General features: G+C 39.6%; 2 protein-coding genes across 2 annotated transcripts in view; both read right to left on the bottom strand.

Moving 5' to 3' along the window:
- Positions 1–547: 547 nt before the first annotated feature.
- Positions 548–21,620, bottom strand: part of MINPP1 (multiple inositol-polyphosphate phosphatase 1) — a 65,132-nt gene continuing 44,059 nt past the window's right edge. Inside the window, exon 6 of the transcript XR_006739128.1 lies at positions 548–830. The gene's annotated coding sequence lies outside the window, so the exon portion shown is untranslated. The remainder of the gene's footprint in view (positions 831–21,620) is intronic.
- LOC123649768 (complement component 1 Q subcomponent-binding protein, mitochondrial-like) lies at positions 858–2,087 on the bottom strand. The gene is given in 2 exon segments (XM_045567938.1): positions 858–1,205; positions 1,207–2,087. Coding segments are annotated over 2 exon segments (777 nt in total). The 5' UTR covers positions 1,774–2,087; the 3' UTR covers positions 858–995.

Below are 21,620 nucleotides of genomic sequence, written 5' to 3' on the forward strand. Positions count from 1 at the left end.
AGTAGGATTTGTTCACTGGCCAAAGCCTTCTATAAAATTAACACATTAACTGCCACGTAAATTGGAGTTAACTCATGCTGGTTTTGAGCCCAGGGCCTCGTGAAGCATATGTGACCCATACATCTCTTTACCTTACATACCATACCTATGAGCACAGAAAATAATAAAAAATAACAAATTTTTCATTAAATTAGAAAGGATTGTTTTCAAAGTTTTGATTCTGTCTTTGTAATAAAACACTTTGCCCCAAGGAAAAACTTTTTTTTGTGGCAGTCAATATGTTAAGGCTTTCAGTGTTTCTGTCTGCTCCAGTGGCTCTTGACAAAATTTTTGAGTTCTTTAAGAAAAGTAATATACTCCTGGTGTTCCAAGGCTGTGCTGAGCTCCACCAAATCATCTGCAAAAGTGGTGTCCACAGGTCCCCAAGGAAATACATTAGGTGGTCATACAAGGCCCAGTCCAGGGAATCTGTGTTGACTACATTGCAGCCCAACTAGGTTCTATTGCCTGTACTCAAAAGGAAGCCAATACACTGAGACAGCAGGGGTTGCAGCAGAGAAACAATTTAATATTGCAGGGTGCTGAGTAAGGAGATGGAAGGAATTTCTTAAATCCATCTCCCTGAGGATTTCTGGTCCATGGTTTTTGAAGATAGTTTGGTGGACAAAGGGCTAGGGAATTGGGTCTGCTGACTGTCTGGGGATGAACTCATAGGGCTGGGAAGTAGAAATTGTCTTCTTGTGCTGAGTCAATTCCCAGGTAGAGGGTCACAGGACCTGTTGAATCAGTTCCCATGTATGACCACTGGTCTGGTTGGTGTCCACCAGAGTCTGGAAAAAAACCCAAAATACCAGTCTTAGATTTGACAATAGTGATGTTATATATAGAAGCAATTAGAGAATTTACCAATCCCATGGCTATCAGGGATATGTGACTCTAAACAATTGTAGGAAAGCAAGCTAGGGAACAATGGCTGGTTATTTTTTTAACTATGCCTATACCTTTGCAGAGTTCAGGCCCCTACCATAGTTACCACCTTGCGACCTTTTATCAATTTTATAAAGGGTGGTTTCAAGTGTGTGATTAGTGTCCTTCCATTCAGACTCACTGGGAGACTGAAAGCTAACTTTCCTGATAGTGAAAATGTCACCCTCAGCCTCCTCTTCTTGTCCAACCTCATCCTCTGGATAAAGACCATCTAGTACAAAGGGACTTCTTGCCATCATTCTTTATATTAATAACTTCAACCACAAAATTAAGAGTTGATGTCAGTTCAGTCTCCTGTTCTTCAACCTTCTGCCCTTGTGAGGGCTCCTTATCATTATCAAATGTTGGTGGGATGCTGTTGTTAATGTTGAAAGTGACAGTGATCTTTGCCCTGGCAACCTTCTGTACTAATTTAGCTTCTGTCCCATTGACTTCCAGCTCCCAAACGCCAGACATCTTGGGGAGGGACTTATGCTTCTGGATTTTCTTTTCCTCCTTAATTTCATCACTCGGGAATTCAAAACAAGCTTTGTCTCCTTCCGTGTGCAGCATGCTGCCACCACAGCTGCAGGGCCCCAGAGGCTGCAGGAGGGCACATGGCCGGGGCCAGCATTTTTGAAAGAAACATTTCTTGGTAGTGGTACCTGCCCTTACACTAGGGCATGGGAGGCCTCTGCCCCAGCCCGGCCCCTTCAGGTCCCCACACTTGGAATTAACTTCCTTGAAATTTTCTAAGTCCCTTTCAATCTGGGATCCAGACTGGGATCTACTTGGCCACATCTCCATTTTCTCCTCTGTGGACAATGACACGAGATTTCACTTGCACGTAGTACACTCAAAAGGGAGGTAGGTGCACACGTCACAATGTGGATTGAGCCTCCCCCAAAGAACTTCATAGAATGTAATTTTGGATGCCCCCAGGTGCCTAGAAGAAGCAAATGCAAATGTTTCCTAGAAAACTTGTCCTCAGGTCAGACCTCAGGCAACTCTCACAGACAGCACAACAAATTTGGGCTCACAATTAAAAAAAAAAAAAATGAAAGAACAGTCAAGAAAATAAGCTACCACGAATGAGAGACAGCAGAAACAACACATATTAAAAGCACCCTCATAAAGACTTCAGATATTGGAATCATTGGCTGAAACCTTTAATATGTTGACAGAAATCAAAGTGAAGGCAAAAGAACAAGAAGTTATAAAAACAACCAGTTTAGAAAAAGAATCAAATGGAACTTCTAAAACTGAAAAAAATAACAAAGTTGAAATTAAAAAAACCACGTGGAAGCATCAAACAGCAGAATAGCCCTAACTGGTGCTGAAACGAAGACCACCCAGATAAAAACAGAGACCATTTATTCAGAGCTTACCATGTAACAAAAGAGTCAGCCACCACCGCTTAAGCTTGGCGCAGACTCTAAGACAAACAGGGATGTGGAAAAGCTTTATAGTGACCAAAAGTTAAGGTTCCAGGTATCCTCTGATTGGAGGCTGTTGGCTGTTGTGGAGGTTAGAAGTGGGCCAGCTAGAAGCAAGCATTTCATGTGACTGGTTTGGGGTGGATGTCTGGCCTTCCCTGGTCCGTGCTCAGCTGGAAGCCAGAGGGAAAGAAAGATAGGAAAGTTGGCCATCGCCAACTAAGTCTTGACTCTTCCGGACGCATTGCTATGGAAGTTGTGGTTTGGCTTCCTGGGCTTCTCATGAGGATCAGAATCCTATTATGTATGGTCTGGCTATTGTCCTTTGTAAATTCAGTCTCCGGTAAGAACTGCGGGGCTCAAAGACTGATTTGGAAAACATATTCAGTATGCTGCCCAGAGAGGCAAAGAGGTAACATACAGAAAAGACTGAGATGCGGAGGGCAGCATGTGAAGGGTCAATTTATGTCTTATCAGATTTCTAGAATGAAATAAAGGAGAGACCAGGGGACATAAAATATTCAAAGAAATAAAGGATTAATGAATGACTCAGGCTTAGAAAGCTCAATAAATCCTAAGGAGCAATAATACATGTAGATAAATAGAAATAAACATTGCCTACAGTAAATATAAATTAATGTATCATTTTAGGGGTAAAAAGAGTAAAAGAGAAAACAAAAGCCTGGGCAATAATAGTAAACCTGGAGCAGGCTGTTTTGAGTTAGGTATTCTAACATTTATACTGTAAAATTGTACTGTAAGTTATATGTTAAAATTCCAAGGGTATCCACCAAAATGAAACAAATTAAATGTATATGCTCCAAACTCATAAAGGGCAGAAAAATGGAATGAGAAAAAAATTTTAATCCAAAAGGAAGAAAGGAAAAGGAAAATATAGGGGGGAAAGCAAGGCGAATACAGAGCATATAATATATGCATATAATAAAGTGGCAAGAATGAACCCAAATAAGTCAGTAATCACAAAAAAACTTCAATGGAGTGAATTTTCTTTTTATCTTTTTTGCAATTGTTTTTTCTGTGAAAGACAGCAGAGGTGTGAATTTTTCAATTAGAAGCCATGGACTCCTAGAATGTACAAAAAACTGAAATCCAGATATGTATTATTTTCAAAAGATATAATTAAAACATTATCCTTTCCTTGTAATAAACCATACCATAAGTATATGAGTTTTCAGTGAGTTCTGGGAGTTCTTCCAGTGAATTATTGAACCTGAGCATGGTTTCAGGCCCCCTTGAAGTAGTTGATGTCAGAAGTGAAGGCAATCTTGGGGACTGTTCCCTTTAATTTTGTAGTTAGTTGGCTGGCACCCCTTGTAGTTGGTGTCAGACGTGAGGGCAGTCTTGTGGAGACTGTGCCTGTAATTTTGCAGTTGGCTAACCCTAGGCAAACATTTACAAAAATTAACCATGTGTTAAACTACAAAACATGCCTCAACAACGTCAAGAATCAGTAGCGTGCACATCACTTTTTATGACAACAAAGCGTCTGACTTAAGAATCAATATCAACAAAAAATTTTAAAAAACCATAGCAAATTTTTAAATTACACTATTCATTTAATTTAGCTTGTGGCTCAACATAGAAATTATCTGGAAATTAGAAAATACTTGAAAGTGAATGATAAGAAAATACTATCAAAACTTGTAGATACAACTAAGGTAGCTCCCAGAGGAAAGTTTACGGTCTTCAACACATTTGAAAAAAAGGAAAGTCTAAAAATTAATAACATCCAACTTAGGAGGTTCAAGAAAGAACACCAGAATTACTCCTAAAAATGTATAATGAAAGAAATAATAATGCTAGACACAGAAACTGATTAAATAAAAAGGAAAAAATCCAACAGATTATGTAATTTTAACTACCATACTCTCTCAAAATGGACATGTTGCTTAAAAATATTTACTACAAAGAAATCACAGCTTGAGGAGGATGCTAATAGTGTAAACACAAGTTAATACCCATAACATTGAAGACCTGACATTTCTAATACTCTGTAGTACAAACTTTCCAAAAGAAATCAAGCCTTTCTAAACAACAAACTAGCAAACTTGAGCTATGAAAAGATCATTTTGTAAATCAATCTTTGGAAATGTTTTCCTTGGCCTGAAGTTTTTTTTGCTAAAATTACAAAAGTATAACGCCTTTAAAAAACTCTTAGTTGTACTTTTGAAAACCTGAAAAAAAGAATTTGTTAAAATTTTAAAATTTTCTTCAGGAAGAGTTTCAGTGAGTTTTGTACGTATGTGTTACAAAGAAAAAAATGCAATACCTTACTGCTGCTTTGCAAGAAAAACTCACAGACGTCAGAAAAGATGGAAACTCACTAGCCAAATCTCTAGCCAAACATTTACATAATTGGCAGACATGTCAGAAAATTATTAGTAAAGGTAGATAATAATGCAGTTTTTGGATTTGATCTATTAATCTTTGTAAGTTATCTTTTCAGCTGGGACATATATTAAAAACCAAGTATTTAGGCTTATAGATCAATAGAATGGAATTTAAAGTCTAAAAATAAACCCATATATTTATGGTCTGTTGATTTTTGACAAGGGTACCATAACAATTCAATGGAGAAAGAATAGTATTTTCAACATATGCTGGGACAACTGGCTACCCACTTTCAAACAATGAAGTTGAACCTCCACCTAAAGTTGTACCATATACAAAAATTATTAGGTCATTAAATATGAAATGTCCAGTTTTGAATCAAAACTTTAGTTTATTGTATCTCAAACAAGAAACAGTACAATTAATCAAAGTATACACCTTAACTATTGACGCAGTTTTGCCATCTTCATGGTAGCTTGTTTATGCCAGCAGTGAAGAAGCCTGGAGAGCAAGCGGCCATGAAATTGCGAAAGACGTTTTCCACAGCTTGTTGAGAATTGACTATTTTTCCTTGCAAGAAGTGGTCCAAAGCCTGGAAGAAGTGGTAGTCAGTTGGTGCAAGGTCTGGTGAATACAGTGAATGACAGAGAGTTTCCAAGTCCAGCCTCTGTAGTTTGAGCAGCATTGTTTGTGCTACATGTGGTCGAGTGTTGTCTTGCAAGAGGATTGGCCTGTCTTTATTGACCAATCTCAGCTGCTTAATCACAAGCATCCTCATTATCTTTTCCAATTGGTTACAGTAGACATCTGCTGTAATCTATTGAGCAGGTTTCATGAAGCTATAGTGGATAATACCAGTGTTGGACCACCAAACAGACACCATTAGTTTTTTCAAGTGAATATTCAGTTTTGGACTGTGTTTTGGCATTTCATCTTTATCCAGCCATTGTGCCAAATGCTTGTAATTGTCAAAAAGAGGCCATTTTTCATCATATATAACATTATGGTATAGAAATGGTTTGCCTTTATGTCATGACAGCAAAGAAAGGCAAGCTTCCAGACCCAATCTATCCAGCTTCTTTACCCTGCCCATTTGTTTCAAATGGTTCAATATTGTTGGAATAGTAATGTCAAACCTTGCTGCTAATTCATGCACAGGTTGAGATGGATTCGTTTCCACTACAGCTTTCAGCGCATCATTATCCACCTTGGTCTCAGATTGCCCATGTGGCTAATTTTCAAGATCAAAATCACCAGAATGGAACTTCTCAAACCATCCACGTACTGCACGTTCCTTAGCCACATCCTTCCCAAATACTTCGTTGATATTTTGAGCTGTCAGCCACTGCACTGGTTCCACGATGGATCTCATATTCAAAAATAACACAAATTTTTTACTTATCCATGGTTTCACAAAAATTGCTCTTAAAAAAATTTGACAGATAATCACAAGCCAAACTATGTGTTTGAAAGAATGAGGCTGTACCTTCACAATAAAAATAAAACAAGAGGTGTCAAAGTGAAATGTCAGAAATATCAACTGTCAAACTTAGTACTTAAGGAAATCGGACATTTCATACCTAATAACCTAAATAACTGAGAATGGATCAAGGTAAATGTAAGAGCTAAAACTGTTAAGTCTTAGAAGAAAACATAGATGTAAATCTTCATGACCTTGGATTAGGCAATGGTGTTTTAGGTATGATACCCAAAACATAAGCAACCAAAGAAAAATAATAGATAAATTCAATTTCATCAAAATAAAAACTTTTGTGCTTCAATAGGCCAGTATCAAGAAAGAGAAAATATAACCCACAGAATGGGAAAAACTATGTATAAATCATATATCTGATAAGGCCTAACATAGAGAATATAAAAAGAACTTATTATTCAACAATAAAAGACAAATATTTAAACAATGGACAAAAAATTTGGATAGATATTTCTCCAAAGAAGATATGCAAATGCCCAATAAGTATATAAAAAGATGCTCCACATCATTAGTGATTAGGAAAATGTAAATCAAATCACTCACATCCACTAAGATGGCTACAATCAAAAAGGATGACCAGTAACAAGTATTGGCAAGGATGTGGAGAAATTGGACCCCTCGTAACTTGCCTGGTGGGATTGTAAAATGGTGCAGCCACTTTGGAAAATAGGCTGACAGTTCCTTAAATGGCTACTCACAGAGTTAGCACTTGACCCAGAAATTCCACTCCTAGGGTATTTACCCAAGAGAAATCAAAACAAATGTCCACATAAAAATTATACATAAGTGTCCAATACAGCATTATTCATAACAGCCAAAAGTGGAAACAACCCAAATGTCTATTAACAGATGAAGAGAGAAAGAACTGTAGTATAGCTGTAACACTGGATATTGTTTGGCCGTAAAAGGAAAGATATACTGACACATGCTACAACATGGATGAACCCTGAAAACATTACATTAAATAAAAGAAGCCAGACACAAAAAGCCACATATTATATCATTTCATTTACATGAAATGTCAAGTATAGACAAACCCATAGAGACAGAGAATAGGTTGGTAGTTGGTGAGGGGATAGGGGTAGAAGGGAATAGGAGTGACTGTTCACAAGTGTGGGTTTCTTTTTGGGGTGATGAAAATATTCTAAAATTAGACAATGGTGATGTCTGTACAACTTTGTGTATATACTAAAAACTACTGAAATAAAATCTCAATAAAAAATGTAAAAAAATCACCAAGTATTGTAATAAATGGATCTAGTCCAAAATTTTGAATAAAAGTATCACTGGGTGGTGAATCATGTTTTTTTAAAAGAAAAGTTTATTTAATCATATTACTCTCATTAGCCAATGCAGTGGTTTTTGCAGTGTTACTAATTTAAAAGTACTTTTAAGATCATTTATCTTTACCTTCTCCTTTAACATTTAATTCTGGCCTATTTTATATTATAATAAAACATTAATGTAAAAGTCCAGAGATATAATTTATAAATACATAAATATGCATACATTAGAGATATATTGGAGGCTTTTTTGATGGGGGACACAACCACTGCTTCACTGTCTTGTTAAATGACGGAAAAAACTCAGGGAAAGTGATGTAAGAAAATCAGCAAGAGGTAGAGACATACCAAATTTTATCTTATATTAAGAATACTGAGGTAATTCGTGTACATTATTAAAATGAAAATAAATGTGAGGGTCCCTAAGGGAACATTCTCTGAAGTTGTATACACAATTTATGAATTTTAAGTCACTTCAATTCCGCATCATGTGCCGGCAACTTGATATTAAGTGAATTTCCATTCTGTGTTGCTGCATAGAAGAGGGTCAGACTTCTGTACTGTGTACTAAAAATACATCCTTTGAGAATAATAATGGTACAGTTCTTTCTTCAGTCATGTCCCTGACTGCTGGCCAGGGGTTGGCCCCTTTTACTGATTCAGCTATTACCACGCTGTCGTCTGGACCAGCATCCAATTTCTTTTCCCAGCTTGTCCTGGAAAAAGACAGTGGTGTCCCTGTAGTCTGTGATCTGTCTCTTCAAATGTTTGCCTGACCTCATTATCCAGAACACTCTGTAAATGTAGTCTGCCACACAGCACTGAGTCTGTGAAGGGGCAGGATACTCCCTTGAAAGTGACAAAGCAGAATAGAATGACCTGTCTAGCCAGGCTTGGAAAATATAGTTGCCAGGTTGCTGTTGGTTTAGAGAAAACTCATGAGCTATGTGCTGGCCACAGCCCTCTGTTCCTGAAGCCCTGCTGTGAACACTTTTGTACCGGGACCAAGAGCTGAGAGGAGCGCCTGCCGCCCGGCTGGCACACCTACCCGGCCACTAGCTGTTCTTCAGGAAGCGCTATACGAGCAGCTTTATGAGTGGCTACAAATCTCAGAGCCAGTCCAGTTGGCCTAGAGCTCAAATACCCTTCCCTTTAGCAGGGTGATATTATGAGAAGAATATTCAGATAACTTGTGGTTCAATTCCAGGTCTTCCACGTACTGGCCTTGGGGATGTCACTCGCCTTCTCTTATCCTTGGTATTCTCATCTGTAAAATGGGATAATAATAACGACTGCAAATGGCTGTTGTGTGGGTGAAATAAGAGAACATGTCTGAAAATAGCACAGTGGCTGGCACAGAGTAGGCACTCTGCAGTGTTAGCTGTCTGTCTAGGAAGTCAGGGATACAGAATCTGGATGGCTCCTTAATTATACAACTAGCACTGTGGCTGGCACTGTTGATATTGCTTAACCAATGGGCAAACAGCCATATGCCTGTCTTCTTGGTAAGAAATCCTGGTGTTTATTCGGATGGTGTTTGAGCTTGGATTCCCCTGAAGGCAGAGCCTGAGACAAGACTAGTATGCAAGTGTTTATTTGAAATATGACCCAGGGACCAGGAATGAGAGACTAGGGAGAGGGGACAGAGAAGGCAGAACAATCAACAGAAGGATGTGTTGTCAAGGTCACTGCTGTGGGCGATGGAGCTGGATTCCCCCAGACCTACTAAGAATCATGCAGAGTGACCTTGAAGGATGGGACGTAGGAACATTTCTCCATTGGTTCCTGTCCTGCACTGGTCAAAGTTTCCCTTCCAAACTGTCTGTGTCTACCAGCAGATTGAGCACCTATTGGTGTCTGCAGTTTTGGGGAAGCTCAGGGGAGAAAGCAAGGGTGTGTGCTTGAAGCAAGATGCCACCAGGGAGAAATGAGTCAAAGTCCACATGGAACTGTCCACCCCAGCCAGGACTGGTTAGATAATTTGCAGGACCCAGTACAAAATTACTGTCAAAAAATTATTAAGAATCTCAAGGCAGCACCACCAGAGCATTAAGCCAAGCATCGAGCCCTTCTAAATGAGGGCCCTGTGCAACTACACAGGTCCCGTGCCCTGAGAAGCCAGCCCAGTCCTCAGCTGGGGCTGGGACTAGAGACAAGGCCAAGAAAATGTGAGTGGAAGTATCAGTGACAGGTGGCAATGTGCCCAACATGAGAGGGGATACTAAAATTGGCCTAAGCCCACAGACCATTCTCATGCCCCTTCTACAGTGAATCATTTAAGATGGTCATGTTCTGGCCAATAAAATGTAATGGGAAGTCCTCTGAAAGGTGACAGACAGAGAGAGATAAGAAAAGCAAAAGCTTTTTTTGCTCCCTCCTCTCTGCTTTCTGCTAGAGATACCATCCTGTGAGGACACAGGGCTGGGAGCAGCAGCAGCCGTTTTGTAGCTACGAGGGGAAACACCACTGCCATGCTGAGGATAGCGGAGCAGAAAGAAAGGAGAAGCTGGGGCCCTTGAGGACCTTGGTGAGCTGCTGGGCCACCACTTAGGGAGTTCCTGTTCAGTGACAATAACTGTCCTATGGGTAAAGTCAGCAGCAGCCAGAAGCATTCCTAACTTACAACTCCTAAGAAACATATCTTCTGTCTTTGGCACTACAATTCTAATGTTCTTTGAAGCAGGGCAAAGACTGTTGTCTGTCGACATGCTTTGATCAGCCAGGGCAGACAAAGAATTAAATTAAGGAAGGAAATGGTCACTTGCCATCGACTGGGTAGAGGCTAGCCACGTCTAATTTACCTTCCCCCTTTGCATAATCTGTACCCTTTGCTTCTAGCTACTTTCCAACTTTCGCTCATGGGCAGTGGTGGCGAGGGGGAAAATGGCATTTGGCTCCCCCATGCCCACACAACTTGGGCCACAACTACATTTGATTTTTCTAGGATTAAGCTGTTTCACCTTTGTAGAGGATATGTTGTATTTTTCTGAATCTATCTGGCACTGGACTCCTTTTACTTTTAAGAGCTATCTAGTCTCTTTGCATGTAGTCTTGGTGAGGCTTCAGAGTCAAGGTGCCTGGTTCTCTCCCAGCCGAGGTCTGGGCACCTAACCCAGAGGCCAACTGGACTCTCTCTCCAGGAAATTTGAATCTCAACGGCAGTGCTCTGTATCTACTATTAGTTGTTACCGTCTAGATCCCAGGTGGTTCAGGGTTCCTGCCCTAGCAGAAGCTCGGCCTTAGATTCCATGAGCCATGTCAAATCCTCCAGACCCGTACTTGCCTGTTAGCCACAATTCCTACTGCAGGCCACCAAAGAATCAAACAACAAGCTTCAAACCTAAAATTTAAAGGAAATGGAAACCCGAAATACGTCATTATTTATCTGCTTATAAATCAACTCTCTTACTTTCACACAGTCTCTCATAATAATTGAGGGCACAGAGGTAGATTGATTGCAAAACTGGCCCCAATTATCCAAACTTCCCCATATATAGGCACTTTGTCATGTGACTTTGCAGCTCCTCCCACAAAGAGGTGGAGTCTATTTCCCTACTCCCTTGAATACGGCCTGGCTGCCTGATTTGCTCTGGACAACAGGATGTGGTAGAAGCAAGGATGTGTCTGTCCCAAGCCTCGGTCTCAAGAGGCTTTGTCTGCTTCTGGTCTTTCTCTCGGAAGCCTGTGTCTGCCCTGTGAATGAGCCCAGGCTGGCCTGCTGAAGGATGAGACACCATGTCGAGCAGAGCTGATTCACTCCAGCCCGGTCCATCCTAAACCAGCCATCCTGCTGACCCCAAACCTATGAGCGAGCCCAGCCAAAGATCACAAGAGCTGCCAACAAATGTACCACAGCCGACTGAAAATATATAAGTGAGTCCAGCCACAACCAGTAGAACCATTCAGTTGATTAACAGACTCTTGAGCAATAATAAACGGTCATTGTTTTAACCCTCTGAGTTTTGGCATAGTTTAATATACAGCAATAGCTAAGAGCTATAGCCTATAAAGCATAAAAGGCACTGAACTGGTATTCAACCAATTATTACTATGTGCTTATTATAGGCCTTGCACTATGTGCTTATATGATTGCTCCTTGAGATTCCCATGGTAATCCTGTAGGTTGTTTATGTATTTGTTTTCAAAATAATGTGGCTCTTCTCTACTTGCATATAACTGGGAGATTTATCTAATACAACAATGTTTGTTTTACCTGGTATTAACCCAGTCTATTATGTTGCTAAAGCCAGAAGACTTTGTTTTAAGCATAGTGTTGGGAGAGGTTATTGTGGACTATGGGCAGGGACTGTTCCTGCCATCTCTCTACCCTATTCCCTCAACACAGCGTCTGGTACATGTTTCATACAATGAATCGAATATTCAAATCTGCCAGGGCAAGCCTGGTGGCCCTATTCAAGACCAGAGTAATTTCAGGTTTGTGAGTCAAATAAAAAAATCATCCCTAGTCCAAAGTGCTCAGAAAGCGTGAGTCAGTTCTCTGATCCCTTGGAAAATTCTAAAACTGACTAACCATTTAGAACCAAAGTATAATAAGGGGTTCTGTTAGAAACAACATTCAGGTTTCAATGAAGCAATTCACTTCACAGACTAGATGGAGAAAGTTTGGTAATGGGTATGTTTGGTTTTCCCAGGCTTTAAAATAAACCTTTGAAAAGCTGTGTTCTAAGCTGGTGCGTAAAGCCAGTGGTTCATACAGCATAGCAATTCACTTAAATAGATAAAATGTATACATACATTGAACATATATCCATCATTTTTACTGCAGAAGAAATTTTTTAACAGAATGAAATTTTATCATATCATTAGTAACTTTGATTTGTGGTTTCAAAAGGATTTAGAAAATATTTTTGCTGATTCACTTGGTATAAAAAATTTCCTCAAAACACAATGAAAATCCACTTGTAAAACAGGTTTTCCACTTAACTAAAATATTCTGATAGTGCCTCTGGTTACAATATGAAGCAAGCTGCCTGCTTCTTGATAAATTTGTTTTCTCTGGAATGAATTCTTGACAGAACAGTTTTCCAACAGACACATAGAAAAAAAAAACCAAACAGCCACTTAAGTCTGTCATTTAATACTGCCAATCTATTGCTGGCAAAATGCATGGCTTATAAAGTGATATAGGAGGTAAGTTACTCAAAAGCAAGAAAGTCATAGCAAACAAAACAGTTCAATGGTGTTCCCTCTTTCTCCATGGTATTTCCAAGTTGTTAGACAAAAGTCTAATTTGTCAGTGATTATTCCAAGATGTTCTATGTCTAAACATCTTATGATTCAAATAATAAGAAAATCAAACTTTACAGAGTAAAATACCATGTGGTGGGAAATAGAGTTAGCAATGATGAAATTATCAGAGCAACGATACATTTCATTTTTGTGAAATCTGCCTATAATAGGCTGCTTCCACATTAGCAGGCCTAAATGTTCATTCCACCTGATCAGAACCGCTTGTTTCATGTTTTGTTTTATTCCATATTGAGCAACAATAAAGCAAAACTTGAGGCTTCTCGATGCAGCCTTGAGAAACTCAATTACTAGTATACCCTCCCAATGAGGCTCAGGTGGCAAATTAAAATTGTTAATAAAGAGGGAAAAGCTAATTAAACACCTTCCAAATTCAAAGTACGACTCTTCCTGATTACTGACCTCAGATTTCAGCTGTGAAAGACCAAGTCCACTCTCACTTCTTGTAACTGGTTTTGTGTAGGTATTGAAGCTTCTGATTGCAAATTTGTGAATGCCAAGAGTCATAACCAGTGCATTTTGTGTGTGTGTGTGTATGTGTGTGTATGTATTTCTTATCTAAGTCTGCTTTGTCACAATATTTCACCTACAAACTTTTGAGCACGACCGACATTTCTTGGTTTATGCATCCTTTGGGCTTTTTATCACAGTTTGAATGGGAGAAAAAGGAAAATAACTTTCTAGTTCTTCTCTGGAGGAATATAATTTATTTATTTCCTTCCTTCCTTCCTTCCTTCCTTCCTTCCTTCCTTCCTTCCTTTCTTTTTTTTTTTTGGAGACAGAGTCTTGCTCTTTTGCCCTGGCTAGAGTGCCGTGGTGTCAGCCTAGCTCACAGCAACCTCAAACTCCTGGGCTCAAGCAATCCTGCTGCCTCAGCCTCCCAAGTAGCTGGGACTACAGGCATGCGCCACCATGCCCGGCTAATTTTTTCTATATATTTTTAGTTGTCCAGATAATTTCTTTCTATTTTTTAGTAGAGACGGGGCCTTGCTCTTGCTCAGGCTGGTCTCGAACTCCTGACCTTGAGCCATCCACTCGCCTCAGCCTCCCAGAGTGCTAGGACTACAGGTGTGAGCCACCGCGCCTGGCCAGAATATAATTTCTTACAACAATTTTCTAACTAAGTAAAATGCATTTTGGAAATCCCTCTGTGTCATTCCAATGTGCTATCCTTTGAGAAGATAGAAAACAGAAAAAGAGAAGGACATTTTTTTCTTTTCCCTCCCCTAGAAGCTTCTAGCTTTTGGGACATTTATTTCAATTTAATCCATTCATAGACAAACTTTTATTGTTTGGTAACTACGAATACCATGCTGGAGAGCAAGCTCCCTGGTGAGGATGTTTTCAAAATCCTCAAAGAAATAAATTTAGGTGGGAATAAAAGCCATGAAACTCCAGGAAGTTTGAAAGCAGCACATGCATTATGACAATAGAACCAGCTAGAAATGTTAAAGTGAAAAATACAGTTATTAAAATTTAAAAAAATTTAATAGATGAACTTAAGAGCAGCTTCTTTACTGCCGAAGAGCGAATGAATAAACTGGAAAGTTAAACAACGTTTATCTACCAGAATGCAGCTCAAAGAGATAAAGAAAATGAAAATACTAAAGAAAAGTTCAAAGAGGACACATCCAGACACTTCAATATATAGTTAATGGAGCATCCAAAGCACAAAATGGAAAGACTAGTGAAGAGATAATATTGAAGAGGTACTAGCAGGAATGCCCTACAACTAAAGGAAAAAAAAAATGAGTCTTCAAATTGAAGATTCCTATTAAGTATATAGCAGAATAGATTGAGCACATACCCACAGATAATCATGTAAAATTCCAGAGCATCAGAGATAAAGGGAATGTTCTAAAAACTATCAGAAGGAAAAGATACAATACCTATAAGAAACAAAAATGACATTATCAGCAACTCGGGAGGCTAGAAGGCAAAAAAAGTAATTTTGGGTCCAGAATTCTATATCAAGCCAAATTATCATCCAAGTATAAAGACAAAATAAAGATATTTTCAGGCATACAAATACTTTCTGTTTATCATCCAACGCTTCTCTCTGAAAGAACTACACTAGGGTAGACTCCAGCAAGAAAAGAAATGAATTTAAAGAAAGAATGCAAAAAGTCCCAGTGAGAAAATAACTTAAAATAGAGTAGGAAAATCAAAGTGAATAATAAGTATTTAAAAAATTACATGTTTAAAAACAAGCCCGAACTAAAATTTCAGAGACTAGGTAACATGTGAGTTGGGGGGAAGAGTGTGGAGAGAAGTAAAAGTAGCATCTTTATTGTTTGAAGATGGATATTGATTAAATTTAGACTTTGTTGAAAATACAAATTATGGATTTATATACACACACATATATATAAAACAATAGAAGATGGGCATGGAAAAAATAAAATGTAGCTAATGCAGTGAAAGACAGGATAAGAGAAGAAGGGGGGAAAAGACCCAAGAGGTGAAAAAGACATGACCCTGGTGACATTGTCTGAGCCCTTGGATTCAGCTGTGCCTGAGGCTGGATGCACTCCTGGACTTCTCAGCTGCTTGAGGCCGTAAGTCACCCTTTTGGCTAACGTTAGCATGGAAGGACTTTTACCACAGGCATCCCAAAGCATCTTAGCAAATTCAGCCTTCATATTCATCACCCATATTTTTGCTTCACTTGCCTCTTCTGTCATGCTAAATGAAAAGCTCACACATTTCCGCAATGTGTTAAAATTTAGTTTTCAAAACCTCCAGAATATAATTAATAAAAAGAAATGAAAAATACATTCGCTGCCTTGCTAGACTCCCTCAATCCCCTGATTTTTCAACGTACTGACTTTGCCCTTCCCCAGCGCTGCATGGATCAGCTATCTATTTTCCCACTTCAGTTTCTGGGCCATCAGATCCTTACTGGGGGGAAAAAATCACCCCAGAGAGGGCCATCCTCAGGGAGTTCTGATGTGTGTGCCTTGGGTCAGGACTCAGGATCGGACCAATCTATAATGAGCAGAAAATCAAGGTGGGGCAAAGAGATTGCTCATATGAAATAGTATGTGTACATGCCACTACCGACTTTGAAGGTCAAATAGCATTAGATTTTTGGTCTCTGAATATTTTATAATGGCCTTTGCTCAAAAGCCTTAAAGTTTTTTGCTGACCTGCATTATTGCCAAATATAAACAAATATAGAGTTACGATCCTTATAATGCACGTTGCCAACATTCTTGGTGTTGTCCGTTTATTTAAATAACAGTGTGCTGCTACCATAAACCATGGCGTCATTCTGTTTATACATTAACTCTGACTAACCTCACCAAAAAGGTTTCTGATAAAACATTTGACTCACACGTCATAATCTGGCAGCTCACGGGCCTGACTTCACCTTCAGACATTTATTGTTTGGCTCACACAGTTGTTGCTGTTGTTTTAATCCGAATTAATTTCTTACACTAAAAAAATTTGGGTATTTCACATAGAAATCTGCATTTCCAGTTTTTCTTGAGAAATCAAAGGATATGGCAGCATCAGGCCCATGTCCCACATGGACACAGTGAGGAACCGGTGCTGAGGAAGGGCCACCCCTTAATGGGATGTCCCTGTTGCAGTTCATCACGGACACTGGCCACTCTGCTCCCTGTGCGGCTCCTTGACCTTGCAGGTGTGCGGGTTTGTGAGCCTTGAGGCTTACGGAGGCTTTGCCTCTGAGGAAGCACATACCCAGCAACTCAATCATAGTCTCCATGTGTTGTGGCCTTGCTGACCCACAGCGTGACAGCACGTAAATGGGGAATTCACCTACAGTTGAGTGCAGTAGGAATCCATCCCATAGGCACTTAAAGTCTGTGATCAGTTCCTGACTCTTGCATAACACGTAGGGAGGTTATAGAGATAACACACGTTTTCTTAAAAGCCCAGGAGTCTCTGTATTAATTCTTTATCTCTCAAAACAGGTGGCTGCTAATTAGCTTTAGCCACTTCCTAGTGGAGAATTATATTTATCTAGTGCTAGCCTATAATTTCTTCACGAATTGTCATCAAAGATATTTTTAGCCTGAAGGACTCTGAACAATTACGGTTCTAATTTAAGGCCAGCTGGTTATTATCTTACTCTAATCTATTGCAAAAAGTTTATAATCTTGCCCTTGTACCTTGATCAATTCATGAAGGGTGGCACTCAGTGTTATTTCAACTCAGTTCCTTTAGACCCCAGAAGCCAAAGTATTGGCCTGTCTCAGGTAATGCCTGCCTCGTGTAGGCTGTGCTATACCACCGAGGCCCCACCTCGGGAATGAAGGATTTATTCCCTGAGCGACGAGGAGTGCTGCTGGAAGACAGTCCGTGGCATCAACCCTGTTTAAACTGCCTTACCTAAGGTCATGCCTCCTTCAAGGGCAGCCCATATCTATAGAATGATCATTTGAGGATATAAAGTCCTGGCTTCTTGTCCAACTCCAGACATCTAAAAGGCTATCCCAGCCCGGTGTTGTGACTCATGCCTGTAATCCCAGTGACTTGGGAGACTGAGCTGGGAGGATTACTTGAGCCCAGGAGTTCAAGGTTACAGTGAACTATGATTGTGCCACTGCACTCCAGCCTGGGCGACAGAGCAAGACCCCGTCTCATAAATAAATAAATAAATAAAACGAACAGAATTCTTTCTGGGGTAACCTGAGGCCTTCGTGAGGATTGTATCTCAGTTCGACTTCTGCCTAATCCTGCTTCCTGCTGTTCCTTCCACAACTGTTGATCCCAAGCAACTCCCTAGTACACCCCCTGCACCCTAATCTCTATCTCAGAGTCAGCTTTGCAGAAGCCCAACCTATGAAACTTCTATGAAGAGGGTGGCTATGGAATGAGGGTGGCATTTCAGAGGGAAGGGGGAGAAACCAGGATAGCTGAGCAAAGGGCTCATATTTTGGAGTCAAGGCAAATTAGAAAGTAGGAAAAGTTTCTGAAAGCCCAGCAGAAAAGTTTCCACGGATTCTCAGCCAAGGCTTCCGGAGGGCAGAAACCAAGCAGCATCGACTGCCCTTCCTTTTTCTTCCTATTAAAACACTCATGGACCCAAAGAAAGGAGATGAAAGAGCTACGGTGGCATTAAAAACTAGAAATGTCACTCAGCCATCTGCTGGCTGTCAGGAAGAATGTCCATGTACCAAAGCCTGGACTGAGAAGCCCAGAGACTAGCAGAGGGGCTCTAAGTCGGGGTGCGGGTGAACACCAGCTGAACCACACACTGCTGGCCATGTTTCTTCCCTGGCGGCAGGGCGGATCAGTTTTGAAGATCAGAAGCCCCATCTCCTAAAATTCAGGGATCTATCCCTTACAATGAACAGATGCAGAATAAATAAAAAGCAACAAGCTATCAGAAAGATGAGCTAAGTGGTTTGCAACTCCAGTCTTCCGATCTAAGATGCAAATGGAGGATTCTAACACTGATCATTTCCCCATGACGGCCGGCATTTACCAGGGCTGCGTACAGCCCTCCTTCTTCAAGGACAATTAAAATTTTTTAAGTGGTGGGGGAAATCTATAAAACATTATAAAATATAAACAATGGAAAATCTGACACTCAAGAATAAATGTTAGGAAAATATTTTTATAGGAAACTATAATTTTTAGAAAACCACATCTGCATTCTCAATAAGATTTAAGAAAATGTGGATCTTTTGAAATAAAAGATGAAATATGATAAGACAACAAACATGAAAAGGGGGCTAGATGAGTCAAAAATCAAGAGAACTGTATGAGATAACGGAATGATTGTTTGAAGAACACTGTAAATACAAGCACAGAATTAAACCATCACACTGACAGGGAAGAAAACTGAAAGCAGTGATTTGGAGAGTAACCTGCAGAAGAACTCCCAAGAAGCATGAGAAAAAACAGAGGTGCAAATATGATGAATATGTAGGGCAGCGACTAGAGATTCAACAGAAAGACAATAGTTATTCCTGAAACACAGGCCAAAACAAACAGAAGCAATAAATGAACAGCAGGAGAAAACTTTCCTGGTAGGAAAAGGTACCACAGTGTGCAGAATTCAAGCGCCCATCGTGTACTCAGAAAATGAAAAGTACTAGGAAAAAAATTAATAGAGACAGATCCTACTAAATTTTTTCTTTTAGTTTCGTTTTTTAGGTGTTCTGTATAAAGGAGAAACAGCTGGCCTACAAAAGAAAAAATGTAGATATAAAATAAAACATTTTTTACCCCTCATTTAGAGGTTGTGATCATGGATAGGAAGGATTGTAGAAAGAACAACATAGTGTCAAAGTTTGGGTTATTTCAGTACTTCATTGTCAAAGCATGCCCTGGCTTTAGGACTGAGGAGTTGCACCTGGTATCTCTAGTAACTTCTTAGACTTCTCTGATCTGCTTACCCCTTATTTTTATGTCCTACAAAGAATGGCTCTCCCCAATGCTGTTGTCAGCCAGTGCCTCATTAAATCTTGACAACAATTTTCAGGTACGGTAATGACAGGCCACTATTGCATTGACTGCTGTGAACTCCACTGTCTTCACAAATCTGCTAGCCATCTGTGGAATAATTTTTTTCCTCTCACTTTCTGGCCATGCACAGGCGTATTAGTTTCCTACTGCTGCTCTAAAATATTAGCACAACCTTGGTGGCTTAAAACAACTCACGGTTATTTTCTTACAGTCTGCAGGCCAGAAGTCTGAAATGGGTCTCGTTGGGTTAAAATCAAGGTGTCAGCAGGGCTGCACTCTCTTCTGGGAGCTCTAGGAGAGAATTTTTCCTGCTTCTAGAAGCCACTCACATCCCTGGCACATGGTCCTCTGCCATCTTCAAAGCCAGCAGCTACTGGTCGAGTTCTCAGGCCAGTGCATCACTCTGACCTCTCCTGCCTTCCTCTTCCAATTTAAGGACTTTTGTGATTATGTTGGGCCCACCTGGTTAATCCCAGCTAATCTATAACACCTCTCTTAAAGTCAGTTAATTAGCAACCCTAACTCTATCTGCTACCTTAATTCCCCTTTGCCAGGTAATCTAAAGGGTTCATAGGTTTCAGGGCTGTAGACATCTTTGGGGAGGCCATTACTCTGCCTGCTACAATGGGCTTCTCTGATTTAGCTTCTGCTACCTTTCTTTTCATTAGCACCTCTAGAGAAGGGTAGTGATAAAAAAAAAATAAGGTACAATGTCAATATCTCATTTATAATTAATGAAACTTTGATGAAGGAAAGGCAAACACATAGCTAAATTGGAGTCCTGAGATTAAATCACCGGGGATGAAATCAGATAATGTACATGAAATCTCCTAACAAAAGGCCTGGCCCAAAGCATCTTTGACTAAATATTAGTTGAATCTGAATCTGAAGTTAATACCCCCAGTCTTCTCCTCCCCATCATCCTTAAAATACATTTTTTATATCTTCTCTTAATACCTTCAGTATGGAAAGGCTGCCATGGAAATTTTACTTAATTCTTGTAAACCAAGAATCTGTCCAGTACCTCTCCTGAGCTGAAATTATGCACCCCTGATTTATAATTATTATTTCGATGAAGGGGATTGGCAGAAGGCAAGAAACTGTACAGTGAGGAAAGATTGAAGGGATTCTAGCTCTTTGGGGAAAAAGCAACCTCATTTGTCAAAAAATGGAGAGTTCCATTTATGTATGTTGGATCAGTTACAATTAGATTCAGTTGTATATAACAGAAACCCAACAAAGGGACTTCAGCACAGAAGGGCTTCTCTTGCATGTAAAATAATGTTTTCAATTGAGCAGTTCCAGATGAGTGTGGCAGCTTCACAAATAAGACTGCAGTTTGTGCAAAGCAAGGTAAGTGTTTCATTTCTTCCCCCTTTAATGACCAATTTTCAAAGTGTGATGTTAGAGCACTAGCTACCTCCAATGGTAAACAGTCTTGGTTCATTTGTTTTGGATATGTATTTTTTCAGTCTTATTTTTAATTCATAGATTTTTCTATATTCAATGAGTTTCAATCAATCATAGTTATTCTTTTTGATGCTCAATTGTCTCATCTATGGCCAGTTTGAAGGCCCCGCGGATTGGCTCCAATCATTTTGACATGACTCCATTGTCTGTGAGCACTTCCTTGCTTTCAGCACAAATGATATGCCAGGTTCATCTTCTGCACTCCTTCTCCAGACCAGGAATCAGCCATTTCCCCAACATTCCTTCTAGAGGGAATGATATTTAGAGAATACCATCTGGTAATTGCTACTGCGTTATCATTGTTCTTTGGTCTTTTCAGTGGACAGAGCTCCAAAACATGTATTTTTCAGAGAGAAAAAAATAAATCACAAGTTCATACTATTTCGAATTCAAGTTTAAGATCACAAATATTTTACTTAATATCTTTGATTTCAGAGTTGCAGGTCTTTTCTCTTTTGCTAAAAAAATTGGCTCCTAACAATGATTTCCCAATTCTTCCCATTTCTTCCCCAGCATAATAATTACTGATTGTACCAGTAACTTATTGAGTTACAGTTCACTCAACTTATTAGCATTATTAAATAAAATATTACTAGCATTTATTATTAGATAAAATAATATAGGATGCCCAGTTAAGTTTGAATTTCAAATAAACAACACATAATTGTTCAGTGAAAGTATGTCCCATGTAATATTTGGGTCATTTTTTTTTTGGAGACAGGGTCTCACTTTGTCACGTAGGCTAGAGTGCAGTGGCATAATCATTGCTCACTGTCAAGAGACCTTCCCCCTCAACCTCCGGAGTAGCTAGGACTAATTTATTTATTTAGGTTTTTTTTTTTTTTAGAGACAGGGTCTTGCTATGTTGCCCAGGCTGGTCTCAAACTTCTGGCCTCAAGCAAGCCTCCC

Source organism: Lemur catta, chromosome 14 (assembly GCF_020740605.2).
Source record: "Lemur catta isolate mLemCat1 chromosome 14, mLemCat1.pri, whole genome shotgun sequence".
NCBI classification, from domain to species: Eukaryota; Metazoa; Chordata; class Mammalia; order Primates; family Lemuridae; genus Lemur; species Lemur catta.